General features: G+C 43.6%; 1 protein-coding gene across 2 annotated transcripts in view; it reads right to left on the bottom strand.

Moving 5' to 3' along the window:
• Positions 1-23,103, bottom strand: part of LOC138965688 (CD109 antigen-like) — a 45,784-nt gene that overhangs the window by 21,956 nt on the left and 725 nt on the right. The window contains exons 1-20 of one of the 2 annotated variants that reach the window (XM_070337865.1): positions 21,874-21,991; positions 21,026-21,169; positions 20,303-20,495; positions 18,593-18,761; positions 17,881-17,951; positions 17,465-17,519; positions 16,666-16,739; positions 15,195-15,234; positions 14,551-14,638; positions 13,717-13,942; positions 13,034-13,276; positions 11,799-11,981; positions 11,361-11,525; positions 10,639-10,701; positions 9,805-9,993; positions 8,500-8,649; positions 7,821-7,958; positions 7,350-7,398; positions 6,052-6,180; positions 5,630-5,738 (exon numbers count right to left, since the gene is read on the bottom strand). In XM_070337865.1, coding sequence (XP_070193966.1) covers positions 5,630-5,738; positions 6,052-6,180; positions 7,350-7,398; positions 7,821-7,958; positions 8,500-8,649; positions 9,805-9,993; positions 10,639-10,701; positions 11,361-11,525; positions 11,799-11,981; positions 13,034-13,276; positions 13,717-13,942; positions 14,551-14,638; positions 15,195-15,234; positions 16,666-16,739; positions 17,465-17,519; positions 17,881-17,951; positions 18,593-18,761; positions 20,303-20,495; positions 21,026-21,165 — 2,474 coding nt within the window. In that variant the 5' untranslated portion in view covers positions 21,166-21,169; positions 21,874-21,991. Of the gene's footprint in view, positions 1-5,629; positions 5,739-6,051; positions 6,181-7,349; positions 7,399-7,820; positions 7,959-8,499; positions 8,650-9,804; positions 9,994-10,638; positions 10,702-11,360; positions 11,526-11,798; positions 11,982-13,033; positions 13,277-13,716; positions 13,943-14,550; positions 14,639-15,194; positions 15,235-16,665; positions 16,740-17,464; positions 17,520-17,880; positions 17,952-18,592; positions 18,762-20,302; positions 20,496-21,025; positions 21,170-21,873; positions 21,992-23,103 lie in introns of those variants that run through there. The other variant, XM_070337871.1, reaches the window with a different exon arrangement.

Genomic DNA, 23,103 nt, shown 5'->3' with positions numbered 1-23,103 from the left:
GACTGTAGCACTTCTCTTACTCCCCGCCGCCGTCGCCGAAGCAGCGAGGCCAACCATCAGAGAATCAGTGTTCCTCTGGCGTGTGGACTCCACCACAGAACGAACAGTGTCCGGATGAAAGAGGGAAGAAGGCTGAGGAAACGTGTTCCTCAGACTCTTCCTCATATCCGGAGGCACTATAGAAGTAGCCAGAAAATGATCACGGAACAGGGCCAACAAGTGGACCCGTGTTCCAATGGCCAATTCTGCCGCAGACGTCACGCACGATCGCACGGCATGCAAAGCCCGATCCACTCGAACCGTGTCAAGGACCCGAGTGGAATCGGACTCTGCCCGATCGGGAGGGTCCAACAGTGTGGACAGCGTGCTCATCCATGTCAAGGCCTGTTGATTGGGCCTCGACTGTGGAAGAAACGGTGGCCTCAAGATTGTGGAACGAAGCAGAGCTCAGTTCCACCTTCTTGACCGAAGGCACCTCCCCAACGAACACAACACCGTCAGCCCCACCCTAAACACTCGAAGTCTGGAAAGGGAGAGTTCGAGAGTCAAAGGGAAAAGGGAGGGACGAAACAGATTGGACACGAGGAAACAGTGGAGGAGCGCCTCCCGAAGGAAAGCACGGCACTGAACCCGCGTCCTCCCGAGGAACATAGGTCGCGTTTGCACGTGAATCTGTACTCCTCAGGCGATGTGCTGCCGCTTCCACCATGGCACTAAGACTAGGGTGGAACGCGAATTGCCGGCGGCCGGATCGTTAAAAAAAACGAGCCGCCGGCAGACGCGGCGTGTGCCTCCCGCGCCCGGGCCGAAGAGGACTCAAAGGACGAGAGGGCGTCTCAAGGACGAGAGGGCGTCGGAGGGAAGGACGTCCTGAAACTGTTCAAACGTCCTTCTAGCTGTGCGAGGGCGAGCCTCCTGCCTCTCGTCCTCAGACCCCGGGTCCACGTCCTGTGTGTCAACACTAGACGACAGACGCTTAAGAGAGGCATCCGTGGCGTCAAGACGCCGCGTGATGTCTGTCATGTACTGTTGGAAAGTACGAAGCATAGCTTCGGAAGTTCCATCAGAAACCGGCAAGGGTAGAGGATCAGTGTTAACCTCAGGGCGACCCTGATCCTCCTCCCTATCGTCCTCCGACTCACTCTCCTCTTCACTTCCCGACAACTCCTCAAAGCAGGAGTGTAGGGAGCTTGAGGGGGAAGAGCCGAAAGCGATGAAACAGGCTGTGAAGAAACGCCCACAGAAGCAAGAGGCCGTGAAGACCCCTGCCCCAAAGACGAAACGTCTCCAGCCACACCTTCCCAGCACTGAGAATTCGGTTATCTAGAGCAGCCATCTATAAATAGCCCAGCCAGCTGCACACAGCGAGCCAGCCAGTCAGCTGAGGGTGCCAGCAACAAACTGGCCTGTCTCGTAGCTGTAATACTCTTACTTACAACTTTATTTAATGATAGCTGAGCCGTTTGTTGCATTTCTTTTTTGAAATTTGACACATGAATAGATCGATTTCTGCAGATACCACTCAATGCAATTGTAATCCCATTTCAATTTGGTAAGAAGTATTTATTAGTACTAACTGATTGAGGTGCTTTGGTGTGTTTTGAAAGTGTTAGCACACTTTTACTACAGACATAATACAGTTTTGTTTTAGAGGAAACAAGCATGCTAAACACAGAACAGCAAGCAGAATGAATGAAGCAAACCTTACCTTTGCACCAGAAAGTAGAATGAATAACTGCTAATCCAATACACTGCACTCCATTGTATTGTATACAACTTTCACAATTCATTTTGACGGCATGAAAATGAGCACACTAGTCCACACAAAAACAACAAAATAAAACAGCACAGATACCAACACATTCACTTTCCTTTAGATAAGGCACATATTCATTCCAGTAGTGCTTGCTTTCCACAGAACAGAGAGCACAGTGAGTGGGAGTAGACACTCCTCCCAAAGTACAGACCAAACCCATGGCGCCCCCCCCCCCCCACCCTTTTTCCCCCCAGACAAGTCTTGCTTCCCTAGAACTGTTTATTACAACCTGCAGCATAGCATCTCTCCCAACAGGTCTAGGTACCAGCAAAGCTACAGGATTAGAGGGAACTGAGATAAGGGGGCATTTGTTTTAACATCTGGAATCCATTTCCTGCTCAGTGCCAAGGAACCAGTTTCACTTAAAGCTGCCTACTATCAATTACAGTGGGGATAAACATTCCTGGCTCGACACACAGCAAGCTAATTGCCTGGCTGACAGACTGGTGCAAGATAGTGGGGCATTAGAATGAAGGGAATGTGTTGTAAATCTCCTAGAAACAGCACTCGCCAGAGATAGTGAGACTCTGCTGGCCGCCATTTTGGATTTCCATTGCCCTGGTAACCAGCCAGTGCGGGCGCACTGGCAGGAACAACTGGGTCGGCTAGGCCGCGAACCGAATTCTGACCTGCACAGCGCGGCTGAGAAGGTGTGCAGCAGCCGAAGGGGGAGAGCCAACGAACCCCCGCCATTTATAGACTGAACAGGAACCCATCGGGTCTGATCAGAAAAGAAATGGTCCGGTCCGGTCGGGGGTGCCGATCCGGTCCGGTAGGGTGTTCCGGTCCGGGGTTCCGGTCCGGTCCCGTACCATCCGGAGGTCCCGTTCGGCACCGAACCATCCGTACCCACAGAAGTGTTCGGGTGGTTCGGTCCGGACGTGGACATACCGTACCATCCGGATCCGTAGGTCCGGTTCGGTGCCAGACCATCCAGACCAACAGAGGTCCGGACCACTGGTCCGGTACCGGACCATCCGGACCCGTAGGTCCGGTCCGGTACCATCCGGAGGTCCCGTTCGGCACCGAACCATCCGTACCCACAGAAGTGTTCGGGTGGCTCGGTGCGGACGTGGACATACCGTACCATCCGGACCCGTAGGTCCGGTGGTCCGGTTCGGTGCCAGACCATCTGGACCAACAGAGGTGGTCGGGTGGTCCGGTCCGGACCGATAGGGTGGTCCGGTGTTCCGGTCCGGTCTGGTGGTCCGGTCCGGTCTGGTACCATCCGGAGGTCCCGTTCGGCACCGAACCATCCGTACCCACAGAAGTGTTCGGGTGGTTCGGTCCGGACGTGGACATACCGCACCATCCGGACCCGTAGGTCCGGTGGTTCGGTATGGTCCGGTTCGGTGCCAGACCATCCGGACCAACAGAGGTGGTCGGGTGGTCCGGTCCGGACCGAACCACCGGTCCGGCACCGGACCATCCGGACCCGTAGGTCCGGTCCGGTCCCGCACCATCCGGAGGTCCCGTTCGGCACCGAACCATCCGTACCCACAGAAGTGATCGGGTTGTTCGGTCCGGACGTGGACATACCGTACCATCCGGACCCGTAGGTCCGGTGGTCCGGTTCGGTGCCAGACCATCCGGACCAACAGAGGTGGTCGGGTGGTCCGGACCGATCCGGTAGAGTGGTCCGATGTTCCGGTCCGGTCCCGTACCATCCGGAGGTCCCGTACGGCACCGAACCATCCGTACCCACAGAAGTGTTCGGGTGGTTCGGTCCGGACGTGGACACACCGTACCATCCGGACCCGTAGGTCCGGTGGTCCGGCACGGTCCGGTGCCAGACCATCCGGACCAACAGAGGTGGTCGGGTGGTCCGGTCCGCAGACCCGTGGATTCGGTCCGGTCCCGTACCATCCGGAGGTCCCGTTCGGCACCGAACCATCCATACCCACAGAAGTGTTCGGGTGGCTCGGTCCGGACGTGGACACACCGTACCATCCGGACCCGTAGGTCCGGTGGTCCGGTATGGTCCGGTTCGGTGCCAGACCACCTGGACCAACAGAGGTGGTCGGGTGGTCCGGCCCCGACCGGACCACTGGTCCGGTACCGTACCCTACGGGTCCGGGGGTCCGGCAAGGGCCAGAGGTACTGTCCCGCACCGGACCATAGGGTCCGGTACGGTCCGGTACCATGGGTCCCGTCCGGACCAAACTCGAAGGTCAAGTCCAGTCGGGACCCGTGGGTCCGGTTCGATCCCGACCCGTAAGCCTGGAACGTTCCGGACCCTTGGTCCGGACCATCCGTCACCCGAACACCAGACGCTAAGGAATGGCGTGGGGTCAAGACGGTCCGGTCGGAGGTGTCGGTCTGAGCAACAGAAACAATGTTCCCGTCGCCCTGACCATTCGACAGAAGTACCACGTTCTGTCGAACACCTCCACGTCCAGTAACTAGTCGGCCGGAGCGTTTCAAGAGGGACAGCCACCAGTCACACGGACGTCAGAGGGAACCGTAGTAGCAGTGGTCGTAGGCACGAAGCCTGAAACCCCTGCCCCCACAGGACCGCCCTGAACGGGGTCACTTCGCATCCCAACCCCAGCGGGGAGGGAATTCAGAGACCCCGTCATCTCCTCCGATCTCCCCCCTCATGAGTCCGAAACTACTGTCGAAACAGCAGCAGACGACCCAGCGAGGGAGTTCAGAGGAGGACCCGTGTCCCTCCTGGCTTCCACAGCGGTGGAAACCGAGGAGGGCACAGGAGAGGCACCGGAAAAGAAAGATGTCGAAACCTGAGTCTCTCCCGTAGCCCCTAGATCAGATTCACCAACCCCCAAAGAGGGTTGGGAATCGACCCGCCCCCGGATTCGAGCCAGGGAGGAGAAGGAAACCTTCCCCCCAGGCTTGAAACCGGGAGGAGCTGAAGCCTGAGACTGAGGGCCGGACAACGGCGTCGAAGGGGGGGAAGCCTGTTCCACTGAAGGAGAAGGAGAAAGAAGCTTTTTCTTTCCCCTCGACCTTCCCCGAACCTTCGACGGCGCAGCCCCGCCCGAAGTCCCAGGCTCAAGCCCAGCCTGTTTGAGCAAGCTCGCATTGAGCTTGCTCAAACAGGCTTTCTCCGCCCTCCCTCGCCGCAAACGCAAAGCGTTTGGGGAGGGAGAGTCGGAGCGCCGAAAGGTCCCCTTCTCCGTGCGCAAAACATGACGCTGGGCGCCCGGAGAAGGGTTGCCCCCGGCAGACTCTGGTTCCGTAGAACCAGAGCCCAAAACAGGACGAGACATCCTACCTCGCCCTGTACGTACCCTTAAAGACCGAGAATTAACAAAATTCAAAGAAAATTTAGGTCAATACTCAAGTGAATGCGGCGAAACGAGAAGCAGACGACCGGTCACCACGAAGTAGGACGGGAGGCACGCCGAGTCCGCCACACAACAACGGAGGCACAAGTTGAAGGAAACACAACGTAGCCTCAAGCCAGAAGTGGAATAACACACAATAATCCAACAGGTGATAGTCCACACAGAAAAGAAGCCTCTTAGTCCAAAATAATCCGGGAGCGTAGCAGAAACACAGCCGGTCTGACACGCGCGAAAAAAGAAAGAGGACGCGCCACCTACATCCTGTAAGGGGGAAGCACTCGGACAGTGCTTGGGATCCACGGTGGCGCATGGTTATGGGAGATAATTGTACCCACTCAGCGTTTTGTCCAATTTTTTCGGCCTATAATAGATAATGTGCAAGAATAGTACTGTCGAGGTAAGTGTTATATTGACACGTCCTTACTTCACAAAAATGTCCTAGCAATGAGATAATAAAGTAATGAAAACGGAAAAAAAGAAGAAAATGAAATGAAAATGTCCTCACTTCACAAAAATTTCCTGCCAGGCCCAGGAGCTGTTGTCATAGTAACGCATGATGCGACTCATGTGGTGAAGAGGTGGCAGAGCCATCATGGTGTTATTGTGGTAGTCACCTGGGCGCAACATATCACACATAGCTTCAGATTACACTCAGTTTCCCCCCCAACCCCCCCCCCCCCATCTCTTACAGCTTAAATAAACAAACAAAAAACATCAAATAATAGAAAAAAGAAAGAAAAACACATGTACATACACACACACACTCACATACACATGTCCATGCTCACACACTCTCTCTCTCTCAAACACACACACACACACACACACACACACACACACACACACACACACAATGTCATTGCATTGAAATATACACCCTTAGACTTAAAACTAGTTACATTTCATTTTCAGGGGTGCTAAACTTACATCCAAATTCATCAGATCCATCCTGGCAGGCGTCAAACTTTCCATTACACTGAGCCTCTATAGGGTGGCAGGATTCTGTGTTTGCGTCACTGAGGCAATGAAACTCTCCTTCCAGGCAGTCATCTAGATCTGAACACATGAACACACAGGGAATGATACACATAACCAAGACCCAAGGAACAACTGAAGATATGCACACAGGGGCACAGAATGCATTATGATGGTACATCATTGACATCATACAATTTCAGATCTGCACGTATGGTATGGGTCATACATGTAAAATTCCACTCGTGCAAAAAAACCACGAGTGTACGTGGGAGTTTCAGCCCACGAACGCAGAAGAAGAAGAAGAAGAAGAATCCTTCACAGATATACTTTGACACTATCTCTCCAACATGCACGCACACAAACACACAAATATATAATGTACACATAATTATGTGTGCACGCATGCGTACACATATGCACACATGCTCACACGCACACACACAAGCTCACACGCAATCAATCAATTAATTAAACAAGAAGAGCAAACGCTCGATCGAGTCACTTTCGCAGTTCTGAATATTATATGAGGCATCAGATGGACAGGAAGAAATTGCTATTCACAACACAATGAGTCACGTTCACATAAAATTTGAGCCCGGTCACTTTTATAGTTTCCGAGAAAAGCCCAACGTTAAGTTGTGTGTTGCCGAACAGAAAAGGCTAGTTATCTCCCTTGTTTTTCTGATAACGTTCGTAAAAGGCTACAGATGTAAATACTTTGATGTAAAGAATAATCCTACAAAGTTTCAATCACATCCGATGAACTTTGTCAAAGATATAAAATGTCTAATTTTTCCTTTGACGCTGACCTGTGACCTTGAAAAAGGTCAAAGGTCAACGAAACCATCGTTAAAGTGTAGAGGTCATTGGAGGTCACGACTAAACAAAATATGAGCCCGATCGCTTTGATAGTTTCCGAGAAAAGATATAAAATGTCTAATTTTTCCTTTGACGCTGACCTGTGACCTTGAAAAAGGTCAAAGGTCAACGAAACCATCGTTAAAGTGTAGAGGTCATTGGAGGTCACGACTAAACAAAATATGAGCCCGATCGCTTTGATAGTTTCCGAGAAAAGTCCAACGTTAAGGTGGTGTCTACGGACGGCCGGCCGGACAGACTAACACTGACCGATTACATAGAGTCACTTTTTCTCAAGTGACTCATAAACGACTTTTGGCATGAAACTGGGGGCAGAAAGGAAGTATGAAAACAAACTGGGAATATGTCGCACAATGTTGTTGTCTTACTTGGGATTCTTGCAAGATTTGCATCAGTCAACACAATCAGCCCAGCATCCTGAAAAAAAGAATGACCATGACTTCACAATTTCTCCTTCTTTAGATCAAAATATCTGTACACAGCATCTGAGCAAATAAGTCACTGAATGCATGGACAAGATGTTGCAGGTGTGTGCATTACAAACACAATTTGTGGAGGCAGAGGCAGAAAACAAGGACATAAAGTCACATGTACAGGGCAGGGTTTGTCAAAGGTTTTGTTGGGTCTCCTTTCCTGCTTTGTATGTTTTAACATAGACTGGGAAAAGGACGAGGGTGGCGGTGGTGGTGGTGTAGGTGCCTTTTTTCCCTTTTTTTCACTAAATGTTATTTATGACGTCATCTCAAGCTTATTGTTAGACAGATCAAATATGCTTGTATTCAAAATAATAGTTTAGAAGGTTAGACAATGATATTTGATGCAATGACACAAGTTCTCACATGGAAACTGGTATTGGGGTCAATGCCGTAGTCCCCTCCAGGGAAGAACTTGTATTCATACTCTGTGTCACTGATCCGCCACAAGTGTCGGTACGTTCGTTTGGCCGCTTTGTCATAGGTCTCAAGCTCATCAATCAACTGTACCACACAGAGAAAAGTGTAAAATAAAATGAAAAATACATACAATGGACACATTTTTCACTGTGAAAATTTGGCATGAAAAAAAATACATGTGCAGAGCATGGGCACATGTCTGCATGGTATAATTTTCTTGAGCATGGCAGGTGCAGCCAGTTTGCATACATGTAATGTAAAATTCTCTGTTGTCTATAGTCATCTATGCTACTTTATGGTGTTTTAAAGTAACGAAAACAAAGAATGCACACACAAAAAAGATGTTGAAAAAGTATAAATATTTCTCTTTGCAGATCTTTTTCTATGCAAATCACAGCTACATAAAATATGTGCAACACGCTAATGTATTGAATTTCTGGGATATAGAATTCCATAGAAAGTAGAATCTAATTGTAAGCGGAATACTTTTTTATCAACAGATTTTGAAATTGTTCGTACGTACAAAGAGACGTTATATCTTCAACTTGTTCCACTACTCAACCCAAACATTTCTAATGCTCTGCCTGAATGAATATATAGTGCATGCACAGAAATCCAGTCTAACCTTGTTCTCAGTGATACCATCGTTCAGACCTCGGTTGTAGAGACTGTCCAGCATGCCACTGAAGGCAACGTAGGAACCTGGGTCGGCATAAGCGTTGAACTCCACTGTGTCTCGACTGAAGTCTTTACCTTGGTTAATGCCCAGCCTCACCTATGGACACGGCCAAGAAAGGATCAAATGAAATGAAGATACAATGAAGATACGGCAAACTGTCCATTTCAAGAGCCCGCTCCTAAAAATCAAGCTTCCTGTACTTATGTGTCATGAAACAGTCACTTCAGTAAAAAAAACAAGTCGCGTAAGGCGAAAATACAATATTTAGTCAAGTAGCTGTCGAACTCACAGAATGAAACTGAACGCAATGCCATTTTACTCGTAGCATCGTCAGGCCACCGCTCATGGCAAAGGCAGTGAAATTGACAAGAAGAGCGGGGTAGTAGTTGCGCTAAGAAGGATAGCACGCTTTTCTGTACCTCTCTTTGTTTTAACTTTCTGAGCGTGTTTTTAATCCAAACACATCATATCTATATGTTTTTGGAATCAGGAACCGACAAGGAATAAGATGAAAGTGTTTTTAAATTGATTTGGACAATTTAATTTTGATAATAATTTTTATATATTTAATTTTCAGAGCTTGTTTTTAATCCGAATATAACATATTTATATGTTTTTGGAATCAGCAAATGATGGAGAATAAGATAAACGTAAATTTGGATCGTTTTATAAATTTTTATTTTTTTTTACAATTTTCCGATTTTTAATGACCAAAGTCATTAATTAATTTTTAAGCCACCAAGCTGAAATGCAATACCGAACCCCGGGCTTCGTCGAAGATTACTTGACCAAAATTTGAACCAATTTGGTTGAAAAATGAGGGCGTGACAGTGCCGCCTCAACTTTCACGAAAAGCCGGATATGACGTCATCAAAGACATTTATCAAAAAAATGAAAAAAACGTTCGGGGATTTCATACCCAGGAACTCTCATGTCAAATTTCATAAAGATCGGTCCAGTAGTTTGGTCTGAATCGCTCTACACACACACACAGACAGACAGACACACACACACACACACACACACACACACATACACCACGACCCTCGTCTCGATTCCCCCCTCTACGTTAAAATATTTAGTCAAAACTTGACTAAATATAATGAACACAATACCTGAGCAAAATAATGACACTTAAAATTACAGTCACACATACAAAATACAGTAACAATTTACCTGCCACCATCTTTTGGCTCACTAAATGAACAAAGCTCATGCTCAAACTCAAAGCCAGCACACTTGATTTAATACCTCATTCTGCCCGGTTCCATTGACAAAGAAATTCATGACGTCAGACACAATTTCCTCGGGCTGACGGATGAAGTACACCACCAAGCGAGCTGTTGGCATCATCTCTCGGGAGAGCGCCACGGCAAACGTCTTCTGCTTGGACGTCATCTCCAGCTCGTCTCCGATGATGATGTTGCCCTGGGCAACCACCTGCAGGGACAAAAATTCATTTAGAGGTGTGTCAGTATGATGGTTTTTTTCATCTTCAGATTATCCCCCTTCTCCACACCACCCCCTCCCCAAGTGAGACTGCTGGTTTTCTGCATATGTCCAAGTAGAAGGATGCTTTTATCACATGTAAAAGTCTTGTGCTTGCATTTACACCAGGAGGAAGATAAGTCACTAGAACGTATGCACACAAGTTGACCTTGGAAATTAGATAAAATAACTATTCTTATCCAACCAGGTGCAGCTAGGTATCGAACCCCAAACCTCCCACATGGAAGGCTGACGTCTTAACTTCTAGGCCATTGCGACCGTCCATAATGTAGACCATCCACAATTTTTACCACATGCCCACAGAGGATGATTTAAACCTGAAGTTGTACAAAACCTTTTTAAACTTTCAAACAGGTTGGGTTATTATTTCATTATGACTATGTTCAGCTGGATACCAGCAGGCAAGAGATCTGTGGTTAGTCGATAATATTTTTCACCTCTTTGATAGGCTACAACTGTTCAAAGTAGAAAGATCACTGTGAGATAATCGCACAACCCATACTTTGTATTTCATCAACGTTACTAGCAAGAAACACGTACATTTTAACTGAACATTTTGAGTACATTTCACATCACCTGATAGAAGATTCGTGGAACAAACTGGCTGACCATGACATGAAAAATCATGTATTCATTCACCTGCAAAATAAAGACAGCATAATGCCAGGTTTGTAATGACATATATTCTAACTACAAAATAAACAAGGGTTGATACCATCACTGTGAAATCCCACTCTGAAGTCATTAAATCCTGAAATTTTACATGAAGAACAATTTTTCCCTCAAAGTCAAAGAATAAAGATACCTTTTATTTTTACATGAATCTGACTTGACTTGGATATTCTCTAGCAAACAAACAGAAATGTGCATACGACTTCAGATAAGCTTTAAAAGACACCAATTCACCTAGTCATTGTTACCAAGTGCATGAAACACTCGAATCACCTTTGGAGGCAAGGGACTAAATTCATAGTTCTATAAAAATCTGCAGTTGCTAAACTCCATTTGCAAAAGCAGGTGACAACATAAGCCAGTCTCCTATCACAAATAGCTATCTACATCTGACAGGTGTGAGATGTCTAACTGACGCACTAGAAACGTTGAGCTACTGTAAATATGCAGAGCAGATGCTGTAAAAGGGGGACTACTGTGTCACCCGGTCACATTATCAAGATTCACTTCTCCCTCAATAAAGTGCTGATTAATTCTTTCCATCTTGAGTATTTGATTTTTTGTCTTGATTTTGTCAGTCTTCATGGCAACAACCAGGATGCAAGTACGGCAGAAAGCAAACTCACCCGCGGGTGTTCCGTGGAAGTCCTTATTATGATGTAATTTTTGGTCAGAGAGTAGTAACGATTGGCTTTCAGCTCCACTACTGACAAGCGATCATTGCTGAACTGGCTGCCGCTGAAGGTTGACAGCTTGTAGCGATCCTCGTCTGTCCCATCATAGTAGGATGCCTTACAACAGTGAAAAAAAATGCTACTAAGTGAACATTGTTGATTATACTTTTTCTCTCTCTCTCTCTCTTTCGCACACACAGAGAAAGAGACACCCCCACCCCCCTACACACACACAAACACTGACAGATAGGCAGATACACACAAACACAGATAGGCAGACCACTACACACACAGACACACTCACACACGCACACACACACTTACTGTCACACCAAATTTACAACAGAAAAATATTTACTCTCACACACTCACACCCCTAAGGTGACTCACCCTAACAGATATGTGTTCAGTTTTTGACTGAGGCAAGACCTGAAACGTAGCGATGCCGTTGACAGGCGTGATGGAGGATGGCTGATCGGGGTAGGATGGCGGACCAACATTGCTCATGGCAACCTCAAACATCACGGGCTTGTTGTCAACGACACGGGTACCATCATACCTTGCAATAGCCACCTAGGTTGAAAGAAGACGTGATAAAGTGAAATCTCCAATTCAAGAACCTCCTTCATTTTAATGATGTTTGTGATCATTCTCGGCAGAGACTGATGAGAACAGCAACACTTTCTAAGCAAAGTTCATTTTCTGTATCAGAAGTGTTCGCCTGTCTGTCCACTTTAAACACCATTGGGTTGACATACCTGTGAATGTAATGTTTTGTCATAAATGAAACGTTACCATTCTTCTTTTTTGATTTAGAATTTTGGAACTATCAGTCTATCTGTTTTTTGGAATTCTTGTTCTAGATGACTTCCTATTTTCGGGGCGGGGATGTAGCTCAGTCGGTAGCGCGCTGGATTTGTATCCAGTTGGCCGCTGTCAGCGTGAGTTCGTCCCCACGTTCGGCGAGAGATTTATTTCTCAGAGTCAACTTTGTGTGCAGACTCTCCTCGGTGTCCGAACAATGACCCCCCCGTGTGTACACACAAGCACAAGACCAAGTGCGCACGAAAAAGATCCTGTAATCCATGTCAGAGTTCGGTGGGTTATAGAAACACGAAAATACCCAGCATGCTTCCTCCAAAAACTGCGTATGGCTGCCTAAATGGCGGGGTAAAAAACGGTCATACACGTAAAATTCCACTCGTGCAAAAAACACGTGTACATGGGAGTTTCAGCCCACGAACGCAGAAGAAGAAGACTTCCTATTTTAAAAGTCAGTGCATTTACCACCATTCTGAGAAAAAAAATTCTTTTAAGACCCAAATTCATAAGATTGCATGATATGCAGAATATACTCTAAAATTACTAGAAATTTGATGAAATAATACCAAAACAGAAGAAAAAAAAACATACAACACCTGCTGACAACCTGAACTATTCATGGTGTAACAGTTCATAATGTCAGGTAAATCTCATTGACGCAAAGAAGAAAGAAAGACAGAAAGAAAGAAACAAACAAAAAGAAAGAAACAAAAAAGAAAAAAAAGAAAGAAGGAAAGAATATCGCAAGTTTATACACAACAAACAAGTGTGTCACATTTTCAAATTAAGTTTCTGAGTCCCACCTGAACAGCAAACTCTGACAAGGGCTTGAAGGAACGCACGCTGCTACCGATCAAGTGAAGCTTCACCCGTGAGTCGTAGATGGTAGTGGAGGCCCATCCCGTGCGATTGAGTGATGTGTACCAATCAGTCACATTGACGAAAAACATCACAGCACTTCCCACAATGGTGTAGCTGTCCCCTGCTCTCTGACCTAGGTATCTGACGTCATCAAAACTCCACGAGAAGTCTATGTGTCCATCAAACTAAAAAAAGATTAAGAAAGAGTTGAGGTTAAAGCTAAAGGGGTACTTTCTCCTGGGATTAATATCCATAAATAGTAAGAAATTGGAAGAAAGGTCATAGAAGGGTCGTGGTTTTAGTATTTTGTTCCCAGGCAAAATGGGCACTTTTAGATGGGATTTAAACAACATGCTGGCATGACAAGTGTTTGAGATAAAAACGGGTTCTCAATTCTCTTTTGTATATTCATTTATTTATTCATTTCTTTTCTGTAAAATGATCGAGCTCCCTTCTCAGAATTTCTGTGAATATCTAGAATTAGTTCTGCATGCATGCTACTGAATCGTGAATGCATCACACCTAAACTGCTCTGAATTTCACTAAACCAGGTGTTTTCAATCCATGGTTGGCTATGCAGCACACATTGGTGTACAAAAAACCCAAGAAAACTGAAAGCACTCACATAGTCAATGAAACGGTAATCGTACTCCAGATACATGTGGAAATCTTTCGGCGAAAGAGCAGACAAACGGAAGTACTCTGGTGGTTCTTCGTTGCCTGCCAAACCAGCAGCCTTGCGCTTCTCAAAGGCTTTTAGCCACCCTTTGGTCTGGTTCCACACTGCCTCTCGTGGCATGAAGAACGCTGTCACACTGGCATTGCCTTTACATGGACGGCCACTTGTATGGCTGTTGATGTTAACAAAAAAACAGCGCACTTTAAATGTCTGAATGTAAATTATTGCACCTTCTTTAATCCACTCATGGTATGTGAATGAAGCTTTGCATTTTCGACAAATCATTATTTTCTGTTGCTGTTTAGAAGAAAATGAAAAACTATTTGCAATATCTGAAAAGTGTGCAGATTTAATCTAACTATGTGTGTGGATGTAAATTCAATGTAACTTCATTTTTTTGGAAAATGTATTGTCCCTACCTGGTGTTCAAGACAAAAGTAGGATTGGAAGTGGATGGTAACATGTATAAAACATCTTGGGACATGCGTGCAAATATTTAACCGTTATTTGTTCCGTGTTCGTCATTTTAACGTGAGTACAGTGCTTTTTGGTCTTTTTGTTTAAAACTTACATTAAAACAATGCACACAGCTAATCCGCTTTATTGTCTTCTTTTGACACCTTAGAAGGTGCAGCATACCTTCAGTTAAACTTATAGACAGTATGTCAGTTATCCAGGTAGGTTCACACCTGCTGAGCTAAAGTTGATCTAATAATGTCAAATGAAGAAAGCGACATACATACTGTAATAACATATACTGTCAGTGAACGAAACCCTTACTTTGCCAGTACTTTTCCTGTTATGTACTCTGTGGTGTTCTCGATCAGGTAGTTTGGCACAGACACATTCACATCAAACCTAGGCTCCCCTGTCAATCAACAAAACAACAAATGCTGGTATTAGAGATACAACTCATGTATTATAATAATAATAATAACGGGCATTTATAAAGCGCCTTATCAGAAGTTCAAAGCGCGTGACAACAATACATGTATACAAAATTCATACAATCACTGTCAGATTCAAACAACACATCAAGCACATCTCATTGCTGTTTCTGTTCTTATCACAGACACGAAAACACTCCCCCCCCCCCCCCCCCCAAAAAAAAAAAAAAAAACAAAAAAAAACCACACACACCACCACCACCATCATCACTACCAACAAAAACAACAATAACAACATTACACAAAGGCAAAGCTGCATTTACATGATAGTAAATAGGACAAAACTCTGGAGATGTTGAATTTCCTCCCTTAGTGTCCATTCATGAGCCCCTCTTACTCTGTCACACAGCTCTCAAACACAAAATCAATCTCCATATGCTACTCCTTCTTTTCCAAATCTACAAATATTGCTACAAATGCATACACTGAATGATACCAACACACCCAACCTTCAATGTACAAAAACCATAAACTTACAAAACTCTTCCACTTGAAACTCTCGCTGGTACTTATGGCCCTGGATAAAATTAAAAACAAAGTACACATATCAACGTGTGATTATTTATCTAATAATAATAATAATGCACATTCTTTTGAGAGCGCATGTATCCAGGGTTAATCCCTGCTCAGAGCGCTTTACAATCAATTTGGAAAAAACACATACACATTAAAGCATAACATTGTTTTTAGGGAATTCATACATATTAATTAAAAAGTACATTTCATGATAATAAAGTATCACACACACACACACACACACTGCAAGACTGAATACAGACTATGTTATTTGTAATAGGGGTTTTCCTTTTTAAACATTTTTTGTTTTCATTTCAACCGGTAATATTTTAAAAAGGAACACCGGTAAATATGTAACACAAGCAGCAAAGAAGTGTGCTTTCTGTTGCACGATGAATCTGAACAAATTGAAAAGTATATCAAGTGATTCAGAACAGTTCCAAATCAATTAGATCCTCACAATAATGGACCATAAAATGTGAGTAATAAATAATTCTCTCTTTTTCTCCATCCCTGTCTAATATGTGTGGATGTAAATTCAATGTACCGTATTTGACGGATTACAAGACGCACCGTTTTATAAGCCGCACCCCCGACTTTTAAAAAAAAATTGGGACGAGCCACGTATAGGCCGCGTCACTATATTAGCCGCCGTTGAAAAAAATATAATCAGATCGTGTCAATCAATCAAAACAACCAGGCAAACGAAAGTACGATATTTGGCGAAATCGGCTCCGAGAATAAACAAGTGAAACAAAGAAGAAAAGTGAAAAAGTTTGAAGAAAAATATCACACACACAATTTGTAACCAACACACACATGTAGTCCCGCCCGGAATAAGCTTTTTTGGGATGATTTACGACTTTTGCGCACATTTCGAGCAGACGAAAACACAACATGGCGGCTCTCGCTCCTCCAACTATCGCGAGACACAAAAAACCGAAATCTCGCGCGCGCGAGATCCTGATACATCCGGTGTTTCTCTGTACGCTATCTTGTCACGACGACTTGTTGACAAACGAAGATTCGCGAAAGAAAGAGAAAAGCGCCGAGTCTTGAGTGGAGAGCTAATAAAGTACCGGTAATCGCTAATCGAGCGAAATGAAAATCCGCGGCGACTTCCATTAGGTGAATGCTATTCAAGTTTAGGTAACGTTTTAGCCGCATCTTTTTATAAGCCGCAATGCGATTTTTTTTGAAAAAAAGTCGCGGCTTGTAGTCCGTCAAATACGGTAACTTCATTTTTTTGGAAAAATGCATTGACCCTACCTGCTGTTGAAGACAAAAAGAGGATAGGATTAGTTAAATTTTATGGTCCATTATTGTGAGGATCTAATTGATTTGGAACTGTTCTGGATCACTTGATGTTCTTTTTCTCCAACCCCCCCCACCCCCCCACTCTGTGAATATAACTAAGAAAGTAACAACTCACAAACGCATCCAGTTTTACTTTCCAGGTGCCATAAGTTGGTTGATCTGACAGTTGAAACTCTCGTGCCACCAAGCCTAAAAAAGAAAACATGAAAAAGAGATGTTGACAGAAGACTCGATCAACAGAAAGAGCACATCAACAACAAAACTGCCGTGTCTCTGTTTGTGTTGTTGCCTTGTCATCTTCATGTAATTCATGCGTAAGTGTATATGAGTGTGCATGAGTTGTTACTGCGAAAGAATGTGTATGAGTGCGCCTTGAGTCGCCTTGTGGTGAGATATGTGCGCGTTATAAATTCTCGTATTATTATTATTATTATTAAAAGTCCATAAAGCTGCAAATAACTTCTGTCACGGGTTCAATGTACCGTAAAAGATGCAGTGTCCGCTTGATATGATGATTTTTTCTTGTAAAGACATGCGCATCAGGGTTCATTGTTCATTGATACACTATTGGCGTGTTTACACCGTGCCTCACTTCCAGGCTACAAGTCTTCCACAGCACAGACACACACACCCGAAAAGAAAAAAACCCACTCACACTACAGATTTATTTCAAAATATTTCTATTTTCCCAGCTCATCTTCCAGCATAAACCAACTAGCTTAAATAAAACAACTCCCCCGAAATCGGCGTATGGCTGCCTGAATGGCGGGGTCATACACGTAAAATTCCATTCGTGCTAAAAACATGAGTGAACGTGGGAGTCTAAGCCCATGAACGAAGAAGAAGAAGAAGAAGAATAAAACAACAAACAATAACAAAATTAAAAAAATACAGAAAGGACAAAATCTACAAACCTCCAGCATTTGTTTGCACCATAATCCAGCGTCTCAAAGTGACACCATTAGGATCCTGTGATGAAGGGAAATATAATCATGTGTAAGACAAATACATGTAGCTACAGCTTTCTAACTCGCTTTCCAATATTGTCAAGACTGTGAAGATCAAGGTCATAAAATCAATAATAAACTACAAGCCATCCCACAACTATAAAAACAAATACAGTGGAGCTGCCTGTTAATATCTTCGAACTAAAGACTTCCCCCCTCTAAAGGGCTTGCTTTTTTAGAGTTTCTGTTTGGAACTTCTGTAAATTTACCTTAATTTTAAAATATATCCTTTTTAAGATCTGACTATCTCAGAACCAGAGACTACTTGCGTAGATCTGTCCTCTCTCTGAATTGTTCACTGTATTCATTTGTTTGATATTAACCTCAATGTAGACAGTCATGGATCCATGCTTTTGCATCAGGTCCGGTAAAATGGGCACCACTCGGAGTTGAACTGAAAAAACAACAACACAAATTTAAAATTCAAACAAAGAAAACAACAACAAACAAACACAGTCCGTGAAAATGTACAGCACCAAAGAGATCAGGTACCTCTTCAGCATGCTATTAGTAAAAAGATACACATACCTCACTCACTCACTCAAGCATTCCCTCTCATTCAGTCGCCCATTCCTTTCCTTGCCCGTCAACTTGCTCATTTGCTTACAAACTATTCAAAAAAATCAATCAATAGACTATTTTTGGAAATAACTCTGTCACTGCTACATGAGCGTTCGGCAGCGTTATGCTGCTTGAAGCTCTGACAAATATTTCGACTTCCGCTTCCGCCCAACATGTGCTCAAAGTAAACAAACAAGGAGAGAGGAGAGAAATATGTCCAAACATTATTCGTTGCTCTTGGGGAAAGTGCGATTCTGAGAGTCGATAACCTGCGCATGAACGTAATGTCAGTTTCTTCCCATTTGTGAAACTTTCTTATGTGACATTACAGGCCAGTCACTAGTGAGAGGGTGTGTCTCAAACACGTGTACAGAAACCATGTGATGTTTGTCCGATTAAAGCAAGGGTACTCACTCTTTCACAACCCATACAAACCCGACAGAGTTATTTCTGGAAATCGTCTATTGACCCTACCTTTGTCCCCTTGCCGGTAGAGAGGCTTGCTCATCTGGATGAAGAGGGACGCCTGCTTGGTGGTAAACTCAATGTCTGTCTCATTCTGGAAGATGTTACCAAAGGTGCTGCTACGCAGAGTACCTTCCAAACGCAGGCGATAGTTTCCATCGGGTGTGTTCTCCGGAACCTGCAAAATAAAAAGAGTTTGATCCGACCAGTGCTTCTTCACTCTATTTTCTTCGGTTACATTCTAATGTACTGTATGGAGTCAAATGATAGTGAAACACACTCTAACTAGCAAACTTCTCAACAGCACAACACTCTCACTTAATTCATTTTTTGTGCAGCCTCAACACTCTCTGAAAGCTGAAATATTCAGGTGGCAAACTGAGCAAAAACAGCTTGTTTTGATTTGAGCTCTTCCTTCTGCCCAAACCCCCTTTGACTTTCTTCCTACTACATATACACCGATCATTCCTTTTATTACCTCCCCCTTACCTTAACAACTGACCTATCTGCATTCCAACCAAATTTCTTCAACCTTCATTTGTTGTATTGTGACAGGGGAGGCTACCGCTCCTTTCACAGCAGACTCTGCACCCGAGTTGTTGGCCTTTAAGTCAACACCGGTGGATTGTGGAATTCTGTTTGTGATGGGGTCTGGTGGTTTCCGATTGTCTGTATGTCCATGGAAACCTTCGGGTTTGCATAACAGTTTTAATAGGGCTAAGAAATTAGCCCTAACATTTTCAATCCTGTTTGATTGCACTTCGCCTCCCGAGGTGATCGTAGTGTTACGGCACTCGGTTACATCATTAAAAAAAAACCCACAAAAACTGACACCGTTATATCTTCTAACCCTACAAAATGGAACAACAGGACAATTCCACCAAAAATGCAGCTAATAAAAACTTTAAATAAAATTAACACTGACTATAGACTTATAGTTGTTTACCTCCAGAAAGAGCTTGCAAGCCCTCAAAGTCAGCTCAAAAGTAAATTAATTTTAAAACGGTTTTGTTTTTTCTTTGTCAAAGAAAACATTAGTTTTGTCAGCTTGTGCAATTTCGGTTTCCTCCAAGATCCTCCCTCTTAAGTGCTGTTCACATGGCAGACTTGCAACCAACTTTGCCCTAACTTTCAAGCGATTTTAGTCCGTTGCAAGTCAAATCAAAATCGCTGCCCATGTGAACAGCACAAACGCTTTTAAGCGGCGATTCTCGCCAGACTGTACCATTCGGGATTGTCCGGTCGTCTTCATTATTTTCCGGAGAAGGAAACTAACTGCATTAGCGTGGGTTGGCTAGAGCTAACCAATCAGTAAGCGCGATAAGAAAAGTCTGCGCAAACTCTTTGACAAGTCACGGCAAAGTCGAGCAGTGTTCAACTGAGTTTTGGAGTCGCTGCTGAATCTGGCCTAAATCGTACCTAAATCGCTGGGGCTGTTCACATGGCAGACTTTTCGCCGACTTGGTCTCGACGACTCGAAAAAGATTTTCAAACGACTAAAGTTGGGGAAAAGCTGGTTACCAGTGTGCCATGTGAACAGCACTTTACTGTCAAATCTACACGACCCTGCCCTCAGCACTAAAGGAGGTCCTAAATGGAGCACGAAGTCGACTTCGCAAAGTCTTTTTTACAGAAAACTCAGTGCTAAAGCTCCGTGCGGCCAGCTTCGCGAAGCATACTTCGCGTAGTCAACTTAGCCCAATTAATGACAGGCTTTACCAGAAGTTGCATCATCCTGCTTGAAGGACGTTCAAAGAGAACCTCGGAGAAGGCCAGTTCCTTGAAGCCCTGTGTGATTGAGACTCTGACATTGATGTCTGCGTAGCGACCAAACTCCATACGCAGGATGGTGGCGAACACTTGAACCACCTGCCCTGCGCGCACTCTGCGTGGAGCCAGTACCATGTAAATGCTGTAAAATAATATGTAAACATGCAATTGATGAATTGAAAATAATAGTACATAATAATGATAACTCATACACATGATTCATTGATTGTCAAGAAGAGTAACCCTACTCAAGCTTAGATCATCCAAAATGAATCAAGCCTCAAAGTCAGTTTAACTTAAAGTGAATAATTTTAAGTTATGAAATGCAAATTCTACATTCAAAAACACTAAATACAATAGAGAACTTCACTCCTCTCCCTTTTTCATGTTTTTGTTCAGGTATTAATGCAGAAATCTTTTAAGAAGAGCAAAAACCAAACATGCAAGCAAGCAACATTGTCCATCATTTTATCACAAAACTCCCCCCAAAACAGTTCAGAACACTTATAGTGGTCTGCTCAGGGGATAATTAAGATTTTTAAAATAAAAATAAAAAAGAGAGAGAAAAAAAGACAAACAGTAAAGTATAAGATTGCAGTAAAATATATGATCAAAGCTCAATACCCATAATTGTGGTCCAGTCATAAAATACTTTCACATTTGTATACTTACGGAGGTCTCCCAAGAGAACAGGCCTTTCCTGCATTGTCCAGCAGACAGGTCTGATCTTCAAAACTCTGACCCCTTGTCATGCTGATCATGCTGACCACGCACAGCAGACACGCCAACTGCACGGTGCTTAGCACCCACATCGTCCTGCATAAAGAATATAAATACAATGGATACAGAGATAAATAAACAAATCCAAAATATATTTAGAAATATTAAGAGAAAAAAAATACCCGCTTCTCTGATTCTGTTCGTGGATTCTGACAAAATAGCTAATTATTTCTGTACTTTAAAATGAACCCTGGTCTAAATTAGCAACAGAAATAAAGAAAAAGAAATGGAATAAGTTACCAAGGAATAAATCAACAAACAGCAATGCTTTTCCTTTAATAAAGGTGATAGCACTTTGAATTGATAAAATTCAGCTCCAAAAACATTCATTGATACAATTTGAACTCACGGACTATAATAACTAAAAAAAATAAAAGCAAATCCATCTGCAGTCCCAAAAAACAATGAGGTCTGCTGTTTTCATTAGCTCAGTCACCATTTTTAATCAGCCATATCACAAAAACAAAATTCAATCAAACATCTGCAATTTATTATGTCTGTGACACTAACGCTCAGAAAAAAAAGAGAAGCTGAAATTCAAGTTTAACCAGGTGCCAATAAAAATGGTAATTAGCACACATACATTCTTACTTAATAATAATGGGACGGAAACCAGGAAATGGTGACAAATTCAGAAGTACAGTTTCAATCAAAAGTAAAGCCGATGTTGCTTCTTCTACCTGAGCTGAAATACTCTTTCACATCTTCATACACATTTAAAGTTCTAATACTATATATACCTGATGTTAAAATCCCAAGTGCAAAGAATCTGACTAAAACACCTGAAAACACCATAAAATTCAATCCAAACACTGGTGCTGGTCAAAATTTGTGAGAAGACTTCCGGTAAAGCCAATGGCGCACTCTGACAGCAAAATCAAACAGAGGCTGATTAATCACTTCAAGATAATGATTCAAAAACTACAACAATTTTAATCAAAACTTTAAAATTCTGTGTAAATATCAAAAACAAAGGATACTTTGAGTTGCAAATTGAAAATTATGTTAAAATAGTGGTTTATTTATCTCAAAAGACAAAGAAATAAGATTGGGAGTATGTACACAAGTGCAGATAAAGACCATAGCAACAGTGGCATGTCTCATATGGACAAGGTAGCCAGCCATTTGCAGAAGGTTTGGCCTGGGAGCGTTATCAGCTCTAACCCGATTTGGCTGAAGGCTTAGCTAAGGGAACTGATAAAAGCAGACAGGCCACTTCATAAACTTGCAGTTCAACACTGAAGCTTGACTGAAAATTTTGTAAACTACTAACAGGCTTGCAACATGATGGATTTAAACAAAATATAATGTTTGTGTGTGCGTGTCACGTACGTTGTGCAAGCTAGTGTATGCTGTGGTGTGTGTATGTGCATTTGTGTGTTCGAGAGAGTGATGCGCCTGTCTGTTTGTCTCAGTTTTTGTGTGTGTGTCTGTCTCTGTGTACTAGAGGGTATGTCTGATATTCCCACAGGTTGCTCCATAGTGCATAAGTATATATATACTTGTTAACATATGTATATAATTATAAATTGAGCAAATTTCAGAAAATGTTTTTTAAATAACACTTGAATTTGAACAGATTCGGTGTGTGTTTTTTTCCAACAAGGATCGTCTTACTCTGTCCTATTCAACATTCGTAGAGTCAAGCACTTGAATTAACATATATTCGTATCATCCATCAACTTTGACACAAGCAAGTGGTCTTGCGGCAACAGAATGAATCATACGTTTGTACACCACCACCACTGCAGTGACCACCAATGTCAAGTCAAGACCCACATACCCAGTCAGCACACAATATCGGTCCGATATCGGTCCGATATCGGATTTGACCGGATATCTCGGACCAAGATATCCGATATCGGTCCGATATCGGATTCCAAGTTTGCTCATCAGATTAACGTTAAATTAATGTTAACTTTTTACGTTAATTTAATGTTAATTAAAACACAACCATAATATAAGTTATA

This window comes from Littorina saxatilis, linkage group LG1 (genome assembly GCF_037325665.1).
Source record: "Littorina saxatilis isolate snail1 linkage group LG1, US_GU_Lsax_2.0, whole genome shotgun sequence".
NCBI classification, from domain to species: Eukaryota; Metazoa; Mollusca; class Gastropoda; order Littorinimorpha; family Littorinidae; genus Littorina; species Littorina saxatilis.
Note: the sequence above shows the minus strand (reverse complement) of the source record. Positions and strands in the feature narration are given on the sequence as shown.